General features: G+C 34.6%; 1 protein-coding gene and 1 pseudogene across 2 annotated transcripts; one reads left to right on the top strand and one right to left on the bottom strand.

The window, feature by feature from the left end:
* Positions 1-4,408: 4,408 nt before the first annotated feature.
* LOC134257936 (uncharacterized) lies at positions 4,409-7,790 on the bottom strand (annotated as a pseudogene).
* On the top strand, positions 7,623-13,011 carry LOC134257930 (ileal sodium/bile acid cotransporter-like). 2 transcript variants are annotated; one of them, XM_062740500.1, is made up of 4 exons: positions 7,623-7,667; positions 10,479-11,427; positions 11,812-11,986; positions 12,128-13,011. In XM_062740500.1, the coding sequence occupies exons 2-4, from the start codon at positions 10,711-10,713 to the stop codon at positions 12,805-12,807; spliced, it is 1,572 nt and encodes a 523-aa protein (XP_062596484.1). In that variant the 5' UTR covers positions 7,623-7,667; positions 10,479-10,710; the 3' UTR covers positions 12,808-13,011. The 2 variants fall into 2 exon arrangements, with proteins under 2 accessions (XP_062596484.1, XP_062596485.1); XM_062740501.1 differs by lacking the exon at positions 7,623-7,667 and having other exon boundaries at positions 10,423-11,427.
* The last annotated feature ends 985 nt before the right edge of the window (positions 13,012-13,996 follow it).

The following is a 13,996-nucleotide window of genomic DNA, read 5'->3' as shown; positions in this document are numbered from 1 at the left end:
GATATAATGTCAATATTTTTTAAAAGAAATATTTTCTTTTCTGCAATGCAGTGGATTTTAGTAGTTTATTACTGTATTATTCAAATAAGTTGAAAAAATCATAGTAAAACCACTTTCATTTTTCCAAAAATATGTCATTCAAAAAAATGAACCTTTTTTTTGAAGATGACCCATACAATAGGTTGATGATTGGGTTTGTTCAGGGTCCGTAGCAAAATGGTGAAGACTGTAGGTACAGGGTCGTTAACTAGTACTTGGATTCTTTATTGAATGTGTGGAACGCTTTGGCACTAAAATTTCCAAAACAAGGAAGAGGTAAAAAGTTTATGATCCTTATTCTGATGTCACAAAATTTAATGCCAAGTAAAAATGCAAATCAAACACTTTAGTAGCTGTTTTAATTGTTCTTCCATTAATTGTATCTTAACTAATAATGGATAAGATCATTATGAAATATTATTCACATTTGCAGACATGGCAGAGTTATTTTTTTTAATTAAATTTACTCAGATAAATAACTAATCTCACCTCAACAAATGTTTTCTTTATGTAAGGCAAAGTCCCAAACTAAACCTTCAACCTGATGGAGGCCGGATGGAGGAAGAAGAATCTAATCGTGTGCATCTCTTAATACATCATCCATTAAAGTTTGATTGAGGCACTTCTCTGTGTTACTTGGAAATATATACTCTTCAGTGCAATTAAAAACAATATACAGTGAAACCTGTCTAATCCGATATGCACTGGGAGACGATTTTTGTGTCGGAATAGACAGGATGTTGGATTGCACAGTGTTAAAACAAGGAAAATACTAAAATGGGAAAGAAATTTAATGTCGGAATGCACAGTGTGTCGGATTATTCAGGTGTCGGATTAGACAGTTTTCACTGCACATGTAATCATGATTATAACACCATGAACAGGTATTGGATGTACATGTACATGTATTACCCGGTAAGTGTAATATTAGCCTAATCTTCACTTGCAAAAGTTCTCACAGTTGAATTACTGGTACTTTGTAATGTTCTCAGTGAAATCAAATATATGAGCATCGCATATGATATATAATAATACAATATTAAGGAAAAACCAAACTGCTTTACACTTCAATGAACAGACTAGATTAGAAATCAGTAGATAAAAGCTAGCAAATAATCATAAAATTACTATGGTACTGTTACATAATTAAGTATATATTCTGCTGGCCTGGTAGCAGATACCATTCTTCAGGAGTCATATGCCTTTATTTTAAATCATTTCACATACTTGACTAAGAATTCCAACATTTTCATTGGTTATTAACCATACGAGTTTTTGGTCATTGTCCATCTTGTCAAAATTCTTACAACAGTTTTCTTATATCTTATACAAAATAGCCCTTTTTCCCTTTATATGACTGCAGAAGAATAAAAAAAATGTTTTTCATCATCAACTTAATTGTTGTTACATCTATGACAAAACCTTTCATCTTGAGGAAAGTTTTGGTATGATAATCGTTCCCTTTCAATTTAGAGTTCTCAAAACCAAAATTTGGTTTAAAGGTACAGTTGGTTTATGACTTTTCGTCAGAGTTTAGTCCGAGATGAAAATGCCTTTATTTGATATATCGTCTTACCAAAAATTTTAACCTGGTCACTCATCCGGAAAATGAACACTGGTCGAGCATCCCAAGCAAGTCTGGTAGTGTGCATCCTAAAAATTATCATCCATGCAAGGACCAAAACTCAAGTAGGACTTACATTTACTTGGAAATGCGACCTACTGCAATTTCATCCGGCCCCCAAAACACTAGTCTGATCATTCTTTACTAAATTGAAGCATCTGAATCTTTAACTGGTTCAAAGAAAAATAAGGAAGCATTTTATGTACATCTCTGATTAAAGAAGGGCATAGAAGTAGTTGAAAAGAAATCTGCTCGCTCCAAAAACTTCAACCTTGGTAGCCAACATGCCGAAGCCAAGGGTATTGCGTAAGCTCCCCACGATCAAGTTCGTTGCGGTGAGCTGAAAAATAGTTACAAATTCGTGCTTCATAACTGCAAAGAGGTGCTTTGAGACTGCATCTTTCAAAAACCTACTGTTTCTATCTGCTTTTTCTATGTATATACCGATATCGTCACTTTTATAGTATTCGTACTTTTCAGATCTGTGTTTGTGCACTTGGAATTCATCCTCCTTTGTGACCTCTAAGAAGAATGAATTGGCATCAATTTACAATGGATGTTCTTTTCTAAATCATGTTCCAGTGACTGACTATTTGCGTCTTTTAAATCAGATGCCACATCTTTAATCTAATACTGCCTTAAGTATATTGTGTATGTTGATATTTGAGCCATCTCTCATAATTCAATTCAGTATCAAATACAAGATGAGAAGAGAAGAATCGAATTGCTCTTGAATCGCTCTATATATTCCTCTCTGTTTTAAATATGAATTTGAACGGTAAGTTCGGGTATAGTCTGAATAATACGAAACGTCTGAATTCTTGTGTAACCCACACAGCTGTTACTTAAGTGGAGTCAACTAGTAGTAACGATGGTTGATGAAATTCAGCAAGAATTCTTTGCCAAATTAGATTAAATCTTAATGTACATGTATCAATTTATCTCTTCTGAAAAAGGACATAGCCCATTTTGAATCCTTAACACAAGGATGATCCATGCCAAACTTGGTAAAATTGTCAAGATTGCTGTTAAGAAAATGTCGAAATTATAAAATTGAAAGCGAAAGACAGATCACGGAAGACAAGAACGAACACTAAAGCTCCCTATTGCAGATTTGCTTTAAATCAGCGGAGTGAAACATATGGAGATCGAATAGTCTTCAAGATCAAAAGGCTATATAAACAATACAAAATCGGAGCAGAGCAAACACAGAGCTGAAAAACTTCAGAGGTGGGATCAGGTGCTATGGAGGAGTGCGCATCGCCTGCCGACCAATCACACCCGTGGTGTGCTCCTTGTCATGATCGGGTAACAAAGGAAAATCTGCCATCATCTCAGTGTAAAAACAACGGACCAACAACCAACAACAAGCATGAAAAACGCCAGTCAGCTCCCGACTCCACGACAAATTGTATCCGCTGACAAGGTCATTGTATGGACCATAGAATTTTCGAAATAATGACTCCCAACGATACTGCAGACTCACCTGCCCCATCAACCCGTTTGTCAATTACTTACCTCGCTCAAGAAATTGCCCACACGTAGAGCATGCTCCTGTGAATCGAATCAACTGAGATACACAAACTCCGACGCAGGCGACGAAACCACATTGCAGTATACGTAAGGGAAGGTGACGATAGCAAAGTTATAGTTATCACGTTTAATTATCATAAAGCTTGGTTGCAGGTTAAGAATAGCGATATTGTGTTTTATTTCCGATATATTTTTATTGATAAATAAAAATCTGAATATTCATTTTTCCTGATATGTGCGATAAGCTATCAGCTGTTTTTTTTTTTCCAAACTCAAATAAGATTATAATTTTTATAATTATAATATATGACTTATTAAGAGTTCATGTAATGATTATGAAAATGTGTACATCTTACCCATACAATTTGTTGTCTTTCAGGCCCAAATATTTTATTTTCTTCTTCGAGTAAAATAAATTAATACTCTAGTTGAAAATGTAACTTTCGGTATATTTTAAATGTAGAAATAATGGAAATACAATTTCTAATCTGTAAATAAAATACATGTTCATGACAAAAATAATGTGAAAATTGATATTTACTAAGTGAAAATACCACAGTAGAAGAATAAACATGATAGTTTTTGTTGATTTTCCTATCGAAAAAGTATCAATATGTATCCATCGCTTCCTATTTTAGTTAGTTTAGTTAGTTATATTCTTTGACACGTGAATATTCCATCATACACGTTAACCTGCAGTGGTGAAAAATAGGGAGATTTTTACTACAAAAGAGGGAGCATTGTGCGCGGCATTTTCCGCGGCATTTTTGCTAAATGTTCAAATTCTGCTATAATGAATAATGAGATTAACAACAATACTAAATCAGACAAAAGTTTTTGTGTTCTTCACAGTAGGTTTAGTGGCTATTCTTGCCATTTGGAGAGTTGACTTTGTTGGAATAGACTGAAAGCAAACATTGTCATTGTTAAGTGTACTTGCTAGAATGAAACAGATGGTCTCCTGAGATAACTCTGACCTGAAACTGGTTTGGATTTTCTTTTAACAAGAAGACACTCTTTCACACTCAAAATTTGACTTTGGAATTGCCATCATGGCTTTAATTATAGAGCAAAGTTTGGGAAATCTGAGCTCATCATTGGCCAGCTTCTTTCGGGACATTTCAATCCAAAATGTGTTGATTTCCTGTTCAGCTGATGGAAGGTCATCATCGGGGGAAACTGCATAATCATGACACTCATCAGCCAAAGCACTTAAGAGTCCAGGTCCTCATCTTGAAGAATTTTGAACCTCTTAGTCAAGTTCATTGCTGAATTACAAGAATAAAATTATCAGAGTGTATGATTTTATTTTTTTTTAAGTGCACATGTCTTTGAAATAAATAACTGTTGTAACCTGTCTCAGCTGTAATATCCTTTCTATTTTGGGGATCAATGATTCTGAGATCCTGTAACAAGAATCATTAGATGGAAATTTCTTCACCATTTTAGAAACCACAGCCTGGTAGAATTTTCTGACAAACCTACAATGAGAAACAACATAATTTCTAAATTTTTATTTTTACTTTTTTTAAATTTTGTTTATTATGTTTCAAAGTGAAATTTTGATTCTGTATTACTTATATGAAAAATCTTGATGGTGTTGCAATTGGAATGTTTTCCTCCTCTTCTGCCAGGAAAGATCTAGCTGACATTCCAACAGCCAGGCGTTCATCTGTAAGTTGGGCCTCATTAGAGTAGAATAGTACTTTAGTAAGGTCTGTGTTGTGTTCTCAAATGACGGACTTTTTGATGAAGTTTGCTGTGTATTTTTTTAGGAGTCTTTCCATTTCTGACTTCACAGATCCCAGCAGACAACGATCACACTGTTGAAATGACAAAAAAAGACATCAATCATAATTTATTTCAATACTAAATTATTTCTAGATTTTAAGGTTTCGTCAAAGGTCAAGATGTCCAAAAATTTATTTTTACAATAGCCCCAAAACTATGTGAGGTATAAAGTTAAAACTTTTACTGTTTATAAATTTTTCATTGATTAACAGATAGAAAATATCACTTGATAAAAAAAATACTTGGAAAAAATATTATTTGAGAAAAATTCTTCTTTAAAATGCATATATTTTCAAAAAATACACCTAATTAATTCCGTTCTCTAAGAGAAAACCATCATTGCAGAAACAAAATATGTTGATCAATGAAGGGCAAGTTGGACTTGGACAGCCTCTGGAAAGTTGTTTTCCCTGTTTATTTTGTCCAAATGTTAATTAAGACTTGAAAGTGAAAGTACATTGCAAATGGCGGATTTTATAGGGGTCTTGTCTTTATACATGTCATGCTTTCAATAACAGCCTTTCAGAGACCATTCACGTCCAACTTGCCCTTAAATGATAAACATATATTATTTCTGCAATGATGGTTTTCACAAAAAGGACAGAATAAAGCAGGTGCATTTTTCTTTAAATTTGCACATTTTCTGATACAATTTTTCTCAAAAAATATTTGTTACCAAGTGATACTTTCTATCTATTTATCAATAATATATTTATAAACTATTAACGTTTTGACTTTATACCACACATAGTTTTTGAGCTATTGTAAAAATAATTTTTTAGACATTTTGACCTTTGACGAAACCTTAAAGCACCACATATTCATTAATTTTACCGGAAAAAGAGTGTTGAACTCATTGAGAGGTACAAGGATAAAATCAAGGAACAAGAAGTAAAGTTTGACTTCAGGATTGGTCAGTAGTTCTGCAATCTTTTTCACTCGTCCTCCAGATCTTTCAACATCTTTGTGACTTGGGAAATAGGACTGTAGTGCTGGCCATTGCAGGAGAGTTCTCTTTACACAATTGTCAAGACTCAGTCGTCTTATGGTGCAGTGTATCAATGGATCTGTTTCTGTGAAGACAGCAAACTCCTTGTATTCCTCAACTCTCTTTGAACTAAGATATGAGAAAAATATAAATTTACTCAAAAAATTTGTTGAATGGAATGATTTTTCCCTTCAGTTATTTTTAATAGTTAAATTTTATAGACTAAGTTTCTGAGCAAATTGTTACCTTTTGTTGAAGTGAAAATAAATATCTATCAGCAATTCATACGTTTCAATTGTTTAATGAAGATAATCATTACTGAAAAATAACAGTACATTGTATATGATCCGGCATGATGTAAAAAGATATTCCCAAGAGGGAATAGTTATAGTTTTTGTTGATTTTCCAATCGAAAAAGTGTCAATGTGTATCCAACGCTTCCTTTTTCAGTCAGTTGTATTCCTTAACATGTGAATATTCCAATTTCCATTTTCAAATCTTTTTTTCATTTTATTTATTTTCGAGGTTTTTTTTAAATTAAAATTTCAATTAATTTTTATTCTGTTTTAAAATTTATTCTTAGGTAAAGTACAACAATTATATATACTCAAACATACATGTTTAAATCAGGGTGAATCCCTAACTACACTCCAGCCGCTCTTTGAAAAATAAAAATCATGGATCATTGCATGTCACTGCATGGCACAGGTGTTTTATCTTTGGTTTATACATCCTATGTGTTGATAACAGAAATAAATAGTTGCTTTCACTGAGAGGAAAATCATTTTTGATTTTGATATTTGGTGTGGAGTTTGGGTTTTAATCATTTTTGTATGACAGCTTCAAGGTAATTTTAATGGCTTAATTTATATTTAGAATTCAATTGATATAATTTCAAAAATAACTTGCTAGATCAACCAGGACAATAATTTACAACATGTGTGTCACGAAAACTAGCTGTATGTGTACACAGTTTTTGACATTTAAAGTTCCTGTGAACATTTTTGCAGTCCCTAACAAAAGTTCATTTCTCATGCACATTGGTTATAGATAATGAGGATAAATCTGCTGTCAATGTTTGCCTGTTTCTGGCCTTGCGATTCATCGTCGCATATTTGTCATATTAGGATAATTGTACTTTTCTATGAAGGCAAAAACTTATGGTGTCCGGACCAGGTTATCATTAAAAATGCTAAAGCTGAGAAAAGAGTAGTAAGTGTATCACAGAGCAGAACAAGAATTTACCGGGAGTGGTCTCACTTCTTCATAGATATCAACCCATGACCTTAACCTTTTGACCCTTAATCTAGATTTACTAGGCTCTTATGTGCAATCTTTACTATCATTGAAGTCATTTGAAGATATCTTAACCCTTACTACTCTTCGAGAAGAATTACTTCGAATGAGATAATATTTTAAACGCATTCAAAAATCTTGAGTAAACCATATTATTTTCCTTATCTTAGACCAAAGTTCATGGTAGGCAAAACTAGTTTTGACCTTACCGAAAAATCATTGTATTGTATAGAAAGGTGAAAAAAAATTCTGGTCGGCAGCTCAAAATTTGTACAAGAACTCCAATTTCATATTAGTTTATGCATTTTATGCCTTACTTGAACACCGTATTTTAATGGCATTTTGGAGTACAGTTGGGACTTTGGAGAGGAAAATTCGAATTGGTTGAACCTGTTGGTATGTAAAAGTTTAATTGTTAAATTTTTATATTGGTAATCAGTTGCTTTCTATCTCCGTCTGTCACTTTGCGTCATCACTGACACACTCACGTGATCTGTTGCTCTCTTTCTCCCCTGTCATGCCTGAGTGACTTAACGTGTCCTGTTGCTCTCTGTCTCCGTTGTCGCCTTGCGTTTCCCTGACTCAATCATCACGTGCCCTGTTTTCTCTGACCCGATCCGTTGTCGCCGTCCGTCGTCCAAGACTTTTAAATGTGTCCTATTGCCCTCTTTCTATGTTGTTGCCTTGCGTCGTCCCTGGGTGAAATGACCTGATAGTACTATCTGTCTCTGTCTGTCGACTTGTCTCGTTCCTAAAGATATAGGATTTTCCAGCTTATTGACTATAAAGTGAGAAAAAAAATCAATCAATTATTGTTCATCGCAATTACGGAGAAAAAAGTGGGTTGTTTTATGACTGAGGACTTTGGAGAACTAAAAGTTTTAAGTGCAATTTTCGAAAGCAATTACTCTTAGACAACTAGCACAAAACAGTTGGCATTGTCATATCAAGCAGTTATGCATGACATAATATATGGAGATAACGAACAGTAGTCCATTCAAACAATACAAATCAGGAGCACAGCAAACATTGACCTCTCAAAAATCAGGGTTGAAAAAAATCCTCATAGTACAAGCGAGGTTAAAATGGATATAGGACATCTGATAATTTTCTTTCAACTTATGGACATTTTGCAGAACTGTCTGTATACTTGATGAAGATGAGCCAAGATGAAAGATAGAAAATCAATTAAACTATAACAAGAATAATCGAGAAGTTATCTACCAGAGTTGAAAAATTCCCCAATGGGTTCAGAGTCCGGGAGACTCTACACAGGGCTCAAATGGTTAACTTATGACCCTACAATGACCACCAATGCCACTTGCAAAAATGTACTGGTATATAAAAAAGGTGAAGTACTAGTAATCTACAAATAATACTAACCTGTGAATGAGTCAAAGAGCACCCAGAAATTCCAGTCAGGGAATTAGGATCTTTGGAAGAGTAGCCATCCTTGTCGACCGGTCTCAACCGCCAAGGGTTTTTTTTTTGTACATGAGCAGAAAGATTGAATATTCTGTTGTCAACTTTAGCATAATTAAAAAACTTAACTACTGGTACCAACACATCGATCAAAAGCGACCTAACTGCCTAATGATGGACTATATTTGCTAACTTTGTCATATTAATGATTATGGAATTTACGAACTATTAAATTTAAACGAGATATTTGAAATCCTTGTAGCATTAACTTGTCTCTCAGTAGCCTGCTTTGGTTTAAAAGTTGGTCGTATCCAGAACATGTTAGTGAAACTGGTCATCTTTATATACAATTTAGTCAAAAGTTGGCCCTATCGTCATGTCCAAATATGAAACATGCGACAGAATATGTGGTGCTTTTTCATTGCAAGTTTGATTGAACATATAAATGGATTCTTGATTGTTTATTGATAACACGTCGTAAATATATCTGGATATCGATTTGAAGGTGAAAGAAAGTGTTTTCTCTTTCTCATGTAGAAGTTTTTGAATAAATTCTACTTCATAGTGATTTGGAATAATTTTTCACCACTACAAAGTGATCGACTGTGATTATTTAAGATGAAATTGGGTAAATCCAAATAAATACAGTAATAATAATTATTTTAACAAACTCTTAAAGATTGAAAATAACTGTTTGTTATTTGTGAAATTTCTTTTGACCGAAAAAAAACTGTTTCTTCTGCCATATTCCATCACTGACACCCTTACTGTGTGATGGAATGTCTGACTTTTTAAAAGTGCCGTTTACTTATAACCCCATGCACTTTTCTATCGGTCAGTAAAAATTCAGACCTATCATTAAAATATCATATTGTTTTGCCAATAAAGGAGTGTGTTGGCTGTACAAACAATGGCCCCGTGATAAGTCAATAAAACACGAGTGGACAGTCTCTGTCAGGGAGAGTATCAGGATTTTATTAAGTATACACACATATGAAAATCTAAACCAGGTGACAGTATCTAAAACATTTCAATGCCTGTTTGCAAACTTGAGATGTCACTTTGTTTATTTTAACGCTCTAGCACAATCTGTATGTATTTCATATTTTAAAATTGTTATTCATTCAAATATTAAGAATAAATCATTTCAACAGTTCAAGTTCAGGTTTAAATGCGTGCAATTTCACAAAATCAAAACATCGACTGGCCAATAAAAACACAATAATATTTAATTTATGATGAGGGGGGAACCTGAAATGTTGTTGTTAGGATTTTTTAAAAATATATTATTTTTTAAAATTATTTTCTTATTTGGAAAACGGTCAATTAAACGTCCGTCTCGTAGTCTTCAGTGCTTCACCGCCGGTAATAAAAATTAATACTGAATATGCACATTCTTCACCATTTAACCTGTTCAGAAAAACTGTGTAATCAGGCTATGTATACATAATATGTAATCCTATTTGATAAAGGGAACCTTGAGGATTCTTTAATCTTGTAATTTTTGTCGTATTCATTTGATTTTTCTAGTCTGGTAGCAATACCACGTTTAATTTTCGGGAAAATATTGAGCCATTATTTATATTGTCATTCGAATCTAACTAAATTAAGTCATTCTTACATCATTTCTTGTTAAAAGGTCCTTTCATTTAAGTAGGCTTTGAATGTTAATTAAGAGCGTTCAGTCTGAGAATCAAATAACATCGACATTCCTAACAGGTAAACAAAAACAGTGTAAGTATCGGATAGGATCTTAATCAAGTGAAGAATTTGTTTTCTTTAGAGATATCTTTCAGCTTCTGAGATTTAACAGTCCGTGAAGTTGGGCCACTGAATTTAAAGCCGAGTTTGATTGGATTAATTTACAGGTATGACTTACCTGCTATCAGATTTACCTGACATCCTTTTATATCGCCAAGACTTCTAAAGGAGATTACACGATCGGCTGATTTACCACAACAAACTTCGTATTGCACCTAAAGCATGCGAAACTGAGAAAGTGCTAGTGTTGTATACGATGTTACAAATTATGAAACAAGTGGTTTGTTCCTTAATTCTGGTGACTGTGGTGGGTGTAAATGCCAGACAAGGATACGATGTCGAAGAAATAATGCCAAATCGTACACACGACCACTTTGAGCTGAAGTGGGGACCGCATCAACCGTTCATTCTAATGATGTATCAACAGACTACGTTCAGTGTAGAATATACCTTGTATTGTAATCATAGCAGCGAAAAATACCGACTGGGAGTATTTAGTAAAGGAAAAAAGGTATTCACCGTCAGACAAACAGACAGCACGATCATTTCCTGTGGAAATGCCACTGAAATTTTGGTAAATGTTACTGACGGACCAAACGTTTTACCTATGGGCAAGGATGCATCTACAGTCTCCCAGCCTTATCACGTGATTCATCGCATGGGCATTAGAGGAAACTTAACCTTTAACCTTTACGGCGAACTCATAGGACGGACATTTCTGGCCTTTGAACTCCGTAAATTAGGAAACATGCAAAACAACCTATCTGTTGAAGACTATAGCACTTATCATGTTGTTGTCTTTAGAAAAATGGGAGTGCTCGATACGATTTTCCGTGTTGTTATTTACATTTTCCTTGTTTTCGTAACTTTGGCCTTTGGATGTAAACTTGACCTTGGAGTTGTAAAGGAGAACTTGCGCCGCCCTGTTGCCCCAGCGATCGGAATCAGTTGTCAGTATATCCTAATGCCATTGGTAAGCACATAACATTTCACATCTATCTATCTGCAGATTTTAGAGTGGTTGACTCTCATTCTCTCTGAAAAAAGTTTTAGGTCTGATCCATCAAGCAACTTGCAGAGAAAAGGGAGGGGGATTTAATTACTTTGACTTTATCTGATAAAAATGTAATTTTGTTGAAATAATAAAACTTACCCGTTTTGTTCTGTTCTACTTCATTGGATCCATAGAAAAAAATAAAGTGAAGTTTATCTCGGATCAAGTGGAACATGTACAGTACTGATTCGTATGAGAAATTAATATCAGGCTCATTACGTCAGCAGCAAAATAAGTATAGTTTTTCTATCTTTGATATTTCTTATTCTAAACTTTAAAAATATCTTACTTCTTGACGTTTAGATTGCATTTGGCATAGCAAAGCTGGTGATTCCAGAGGACCATGCCGTGGGTCTGGGGATTTTCATTTCCGGTACATGTCCAGGAGGCGGGGTTAGCAACATATACTCTCATTTACTGGATGGAGACCTGTCACTCTCAATCACCATGACGACCATCAGCACAATTGCAGCCTTAGGTATTGAAACTGATTTACAGAATCTAAAAATGAGTTTTTTAAATTATATTTTTCTTGTTTTCTTAACAACAACACAATTAAAATGCATATTAAAACGCTTTGATCGTGATTACATTCAGATTTAATTTTCTATACTTGCAGCAATGATGCCGCTATGGATCTACACACTTGGTCAAGTTTTTATCAATGAACTGAGCACTGACACGGAGATGAACATCCCGTTCCTGAACATTTTCACGACCCTGGTGATCCTGGTGGTGCCGTTACTGGTAGGGGTCGCCATTAAGTACAAATTACCACGTCTAACGAAGATTCTGATGAAGATCATCACCCCCGTCACTATCATCGCCATCGTCGTCCTACTGTCAGTCGGCATCTACACAAACTTGTTTATTTTTAAGTTCTTCGAGCCTAAAGTCATACTCGCTGGTGCTTTACTGCCATATTGTGGTTATGTGCTGTCAGGAATCATTTCTCTGATTCTGCGTCAGTCGTGGACCAAGGTTAAAACAATCATTATAGAGACCGGGATTCAGAATCAGGGAATCGCCATATTACTTATGTTCACGGCCTCCCCGCCACCCGATGGGGAAATTGCGGCCGTGGCCCCCATAGCTTCTGGGGTAATGACGCCCTTACCTCTCTTCTTGTTGACCATTATCTATCTTATCTACAAGCGGTGTAACAGGGATAAGTATGCAAATATGCCCAAGGAGGACGTGTCGAAAAGGGGCGATATATCACTGGCTGTGAATGGCGATAAAACTGTTGTCAATGGCAAAATGGAAGAGAAACCTCTGCGAGAAGAAGAGGACGATTAATTTGTCTGGATCGTACCTTGTTTGAAAAAAATAAGCAATTCAGTCAGTTCAGTATTCTGATTTTCAGCATTTAAGATATGTTTCACTTTTTATTTGGGTTCAAATGGCATCACGCATAATATCTCTTCAGATGGGATAATATCTAAAGTTAACTGATGTATGTATATTGTTGCACCATATAGAGATTAATTTAGACAGTTAAAACGATATATAATTTTTGCTTACATGTTAGAGATTTTGAACCAAAATTACAAGGACCATATAGAGAATAATACATACCCTTTTCCATACCGGTATCACATTCTGTATCAGCCCGAGACACCAATATCAGCCAGAGGGCCGAAGGCCCGAGGGCTGATATTGGTCGAGGGCTGATACAGGATGTGATGTGGAAAAGGATATATGTATTAATATGTTTATTACATGATTAGTAATAAAATACAGCATCCATTAAGTTGAGAAGAAAATAAGCAAATAATCATGCATGGACTTTTTACATACGTGTACATGGTCTATTGTCTCAAACAATTTGGGTTTGTTTCTACTTCTATTTCAATGCACTCGATCCGTAATTTGAAAATAATCTATTACATGTATTTGTAAATTAAGATTAACCTTTTTTTCAAAAAGTTAAGATTAAGAGAATATGAACCCACCAAAAATTGTATATGATCACAAGTACTGTTTAATGATCACAAGTACTGTTTAGTGGTTTAAATTACTAAGGGTGTGATATTGACGTCACAATAGCCGTATCAGCCCTGCAGGGCTGATATGGATTTGCAGGGCTGATATAGGTTATCAGCCCCGCAAATCCATATCAGCCCTGCAGGACTGATACAGCTATTGTGACGTCAGCCATATCGCATATGCAAAAAACCTGTATTTATTACTAAGTGTGTAATAAAAATGCATACATGTATATAATTTATAAAGACTAGCGACGTAAAATGTACAACAACATAGCTACCTTAGAAATTCTTGCATATTCTCCCATTGCGATATATTTATTTTGTGTTAATTAATTTACGTCCGAAGATCATGTACATGTAGATATTGAACATAAAACATGTACTAATGTATACAGGGAAAATTTCGCCTCCGTTTTATTTAAAATCACCCCTCTTAACCTAGACACAAGTGGGCGAATTTAAGATGGGACGAATTCAAAGAAAACAGTAAAATGTTT

The sequence above is a fragment of the Saccostrea cucullata genome, unplaced genomic scaffold (assembly GCF_032062105.1).
Source record: "Saccostrea cucullata isolate Sc308-1 unplaced genomic scaffold, CSIRO_AGI_Scuc_v1 ctg800, whole genome shotgun sequence".
In the NCBI taxonomy this organism is placed as follows: domain Eukaryota; kingdom Metazoa; phylum Mollusca; class Bivalvia; order Ostreida; family Ostreidae; genus Saccostrea; species Saccostrea cuccullata.
Note: the sequence above shows the minus strand (reverse complement) of the source record. Positions and strands in the feature narration are given on the sequence as shown.

Bases quoted from the DNA above. Each gene is read 5' to 3' on its own strand.
- LOC134257930 (XM_062740500.1), top strand. From the start codon at position 10,711: ATGTTACAAATTATGAAACAAGTGGTTTGTTCCTTAATTCTGGTGACT. The intron at 11,428-11,811 runs GTAAGCACATAA...CTTGACGTTTAG, and splicing joins AGTATATCCTAATGCCATTG to ATTGCATTTGGCATAGCAAA. The intron at 11,987-12,127 runs GTATTGAAACTG...CTATACTTGCAG, and splicing joins CAGCACAATTGCAGCCTTAG to CAATGATGCCGCTATGGATC.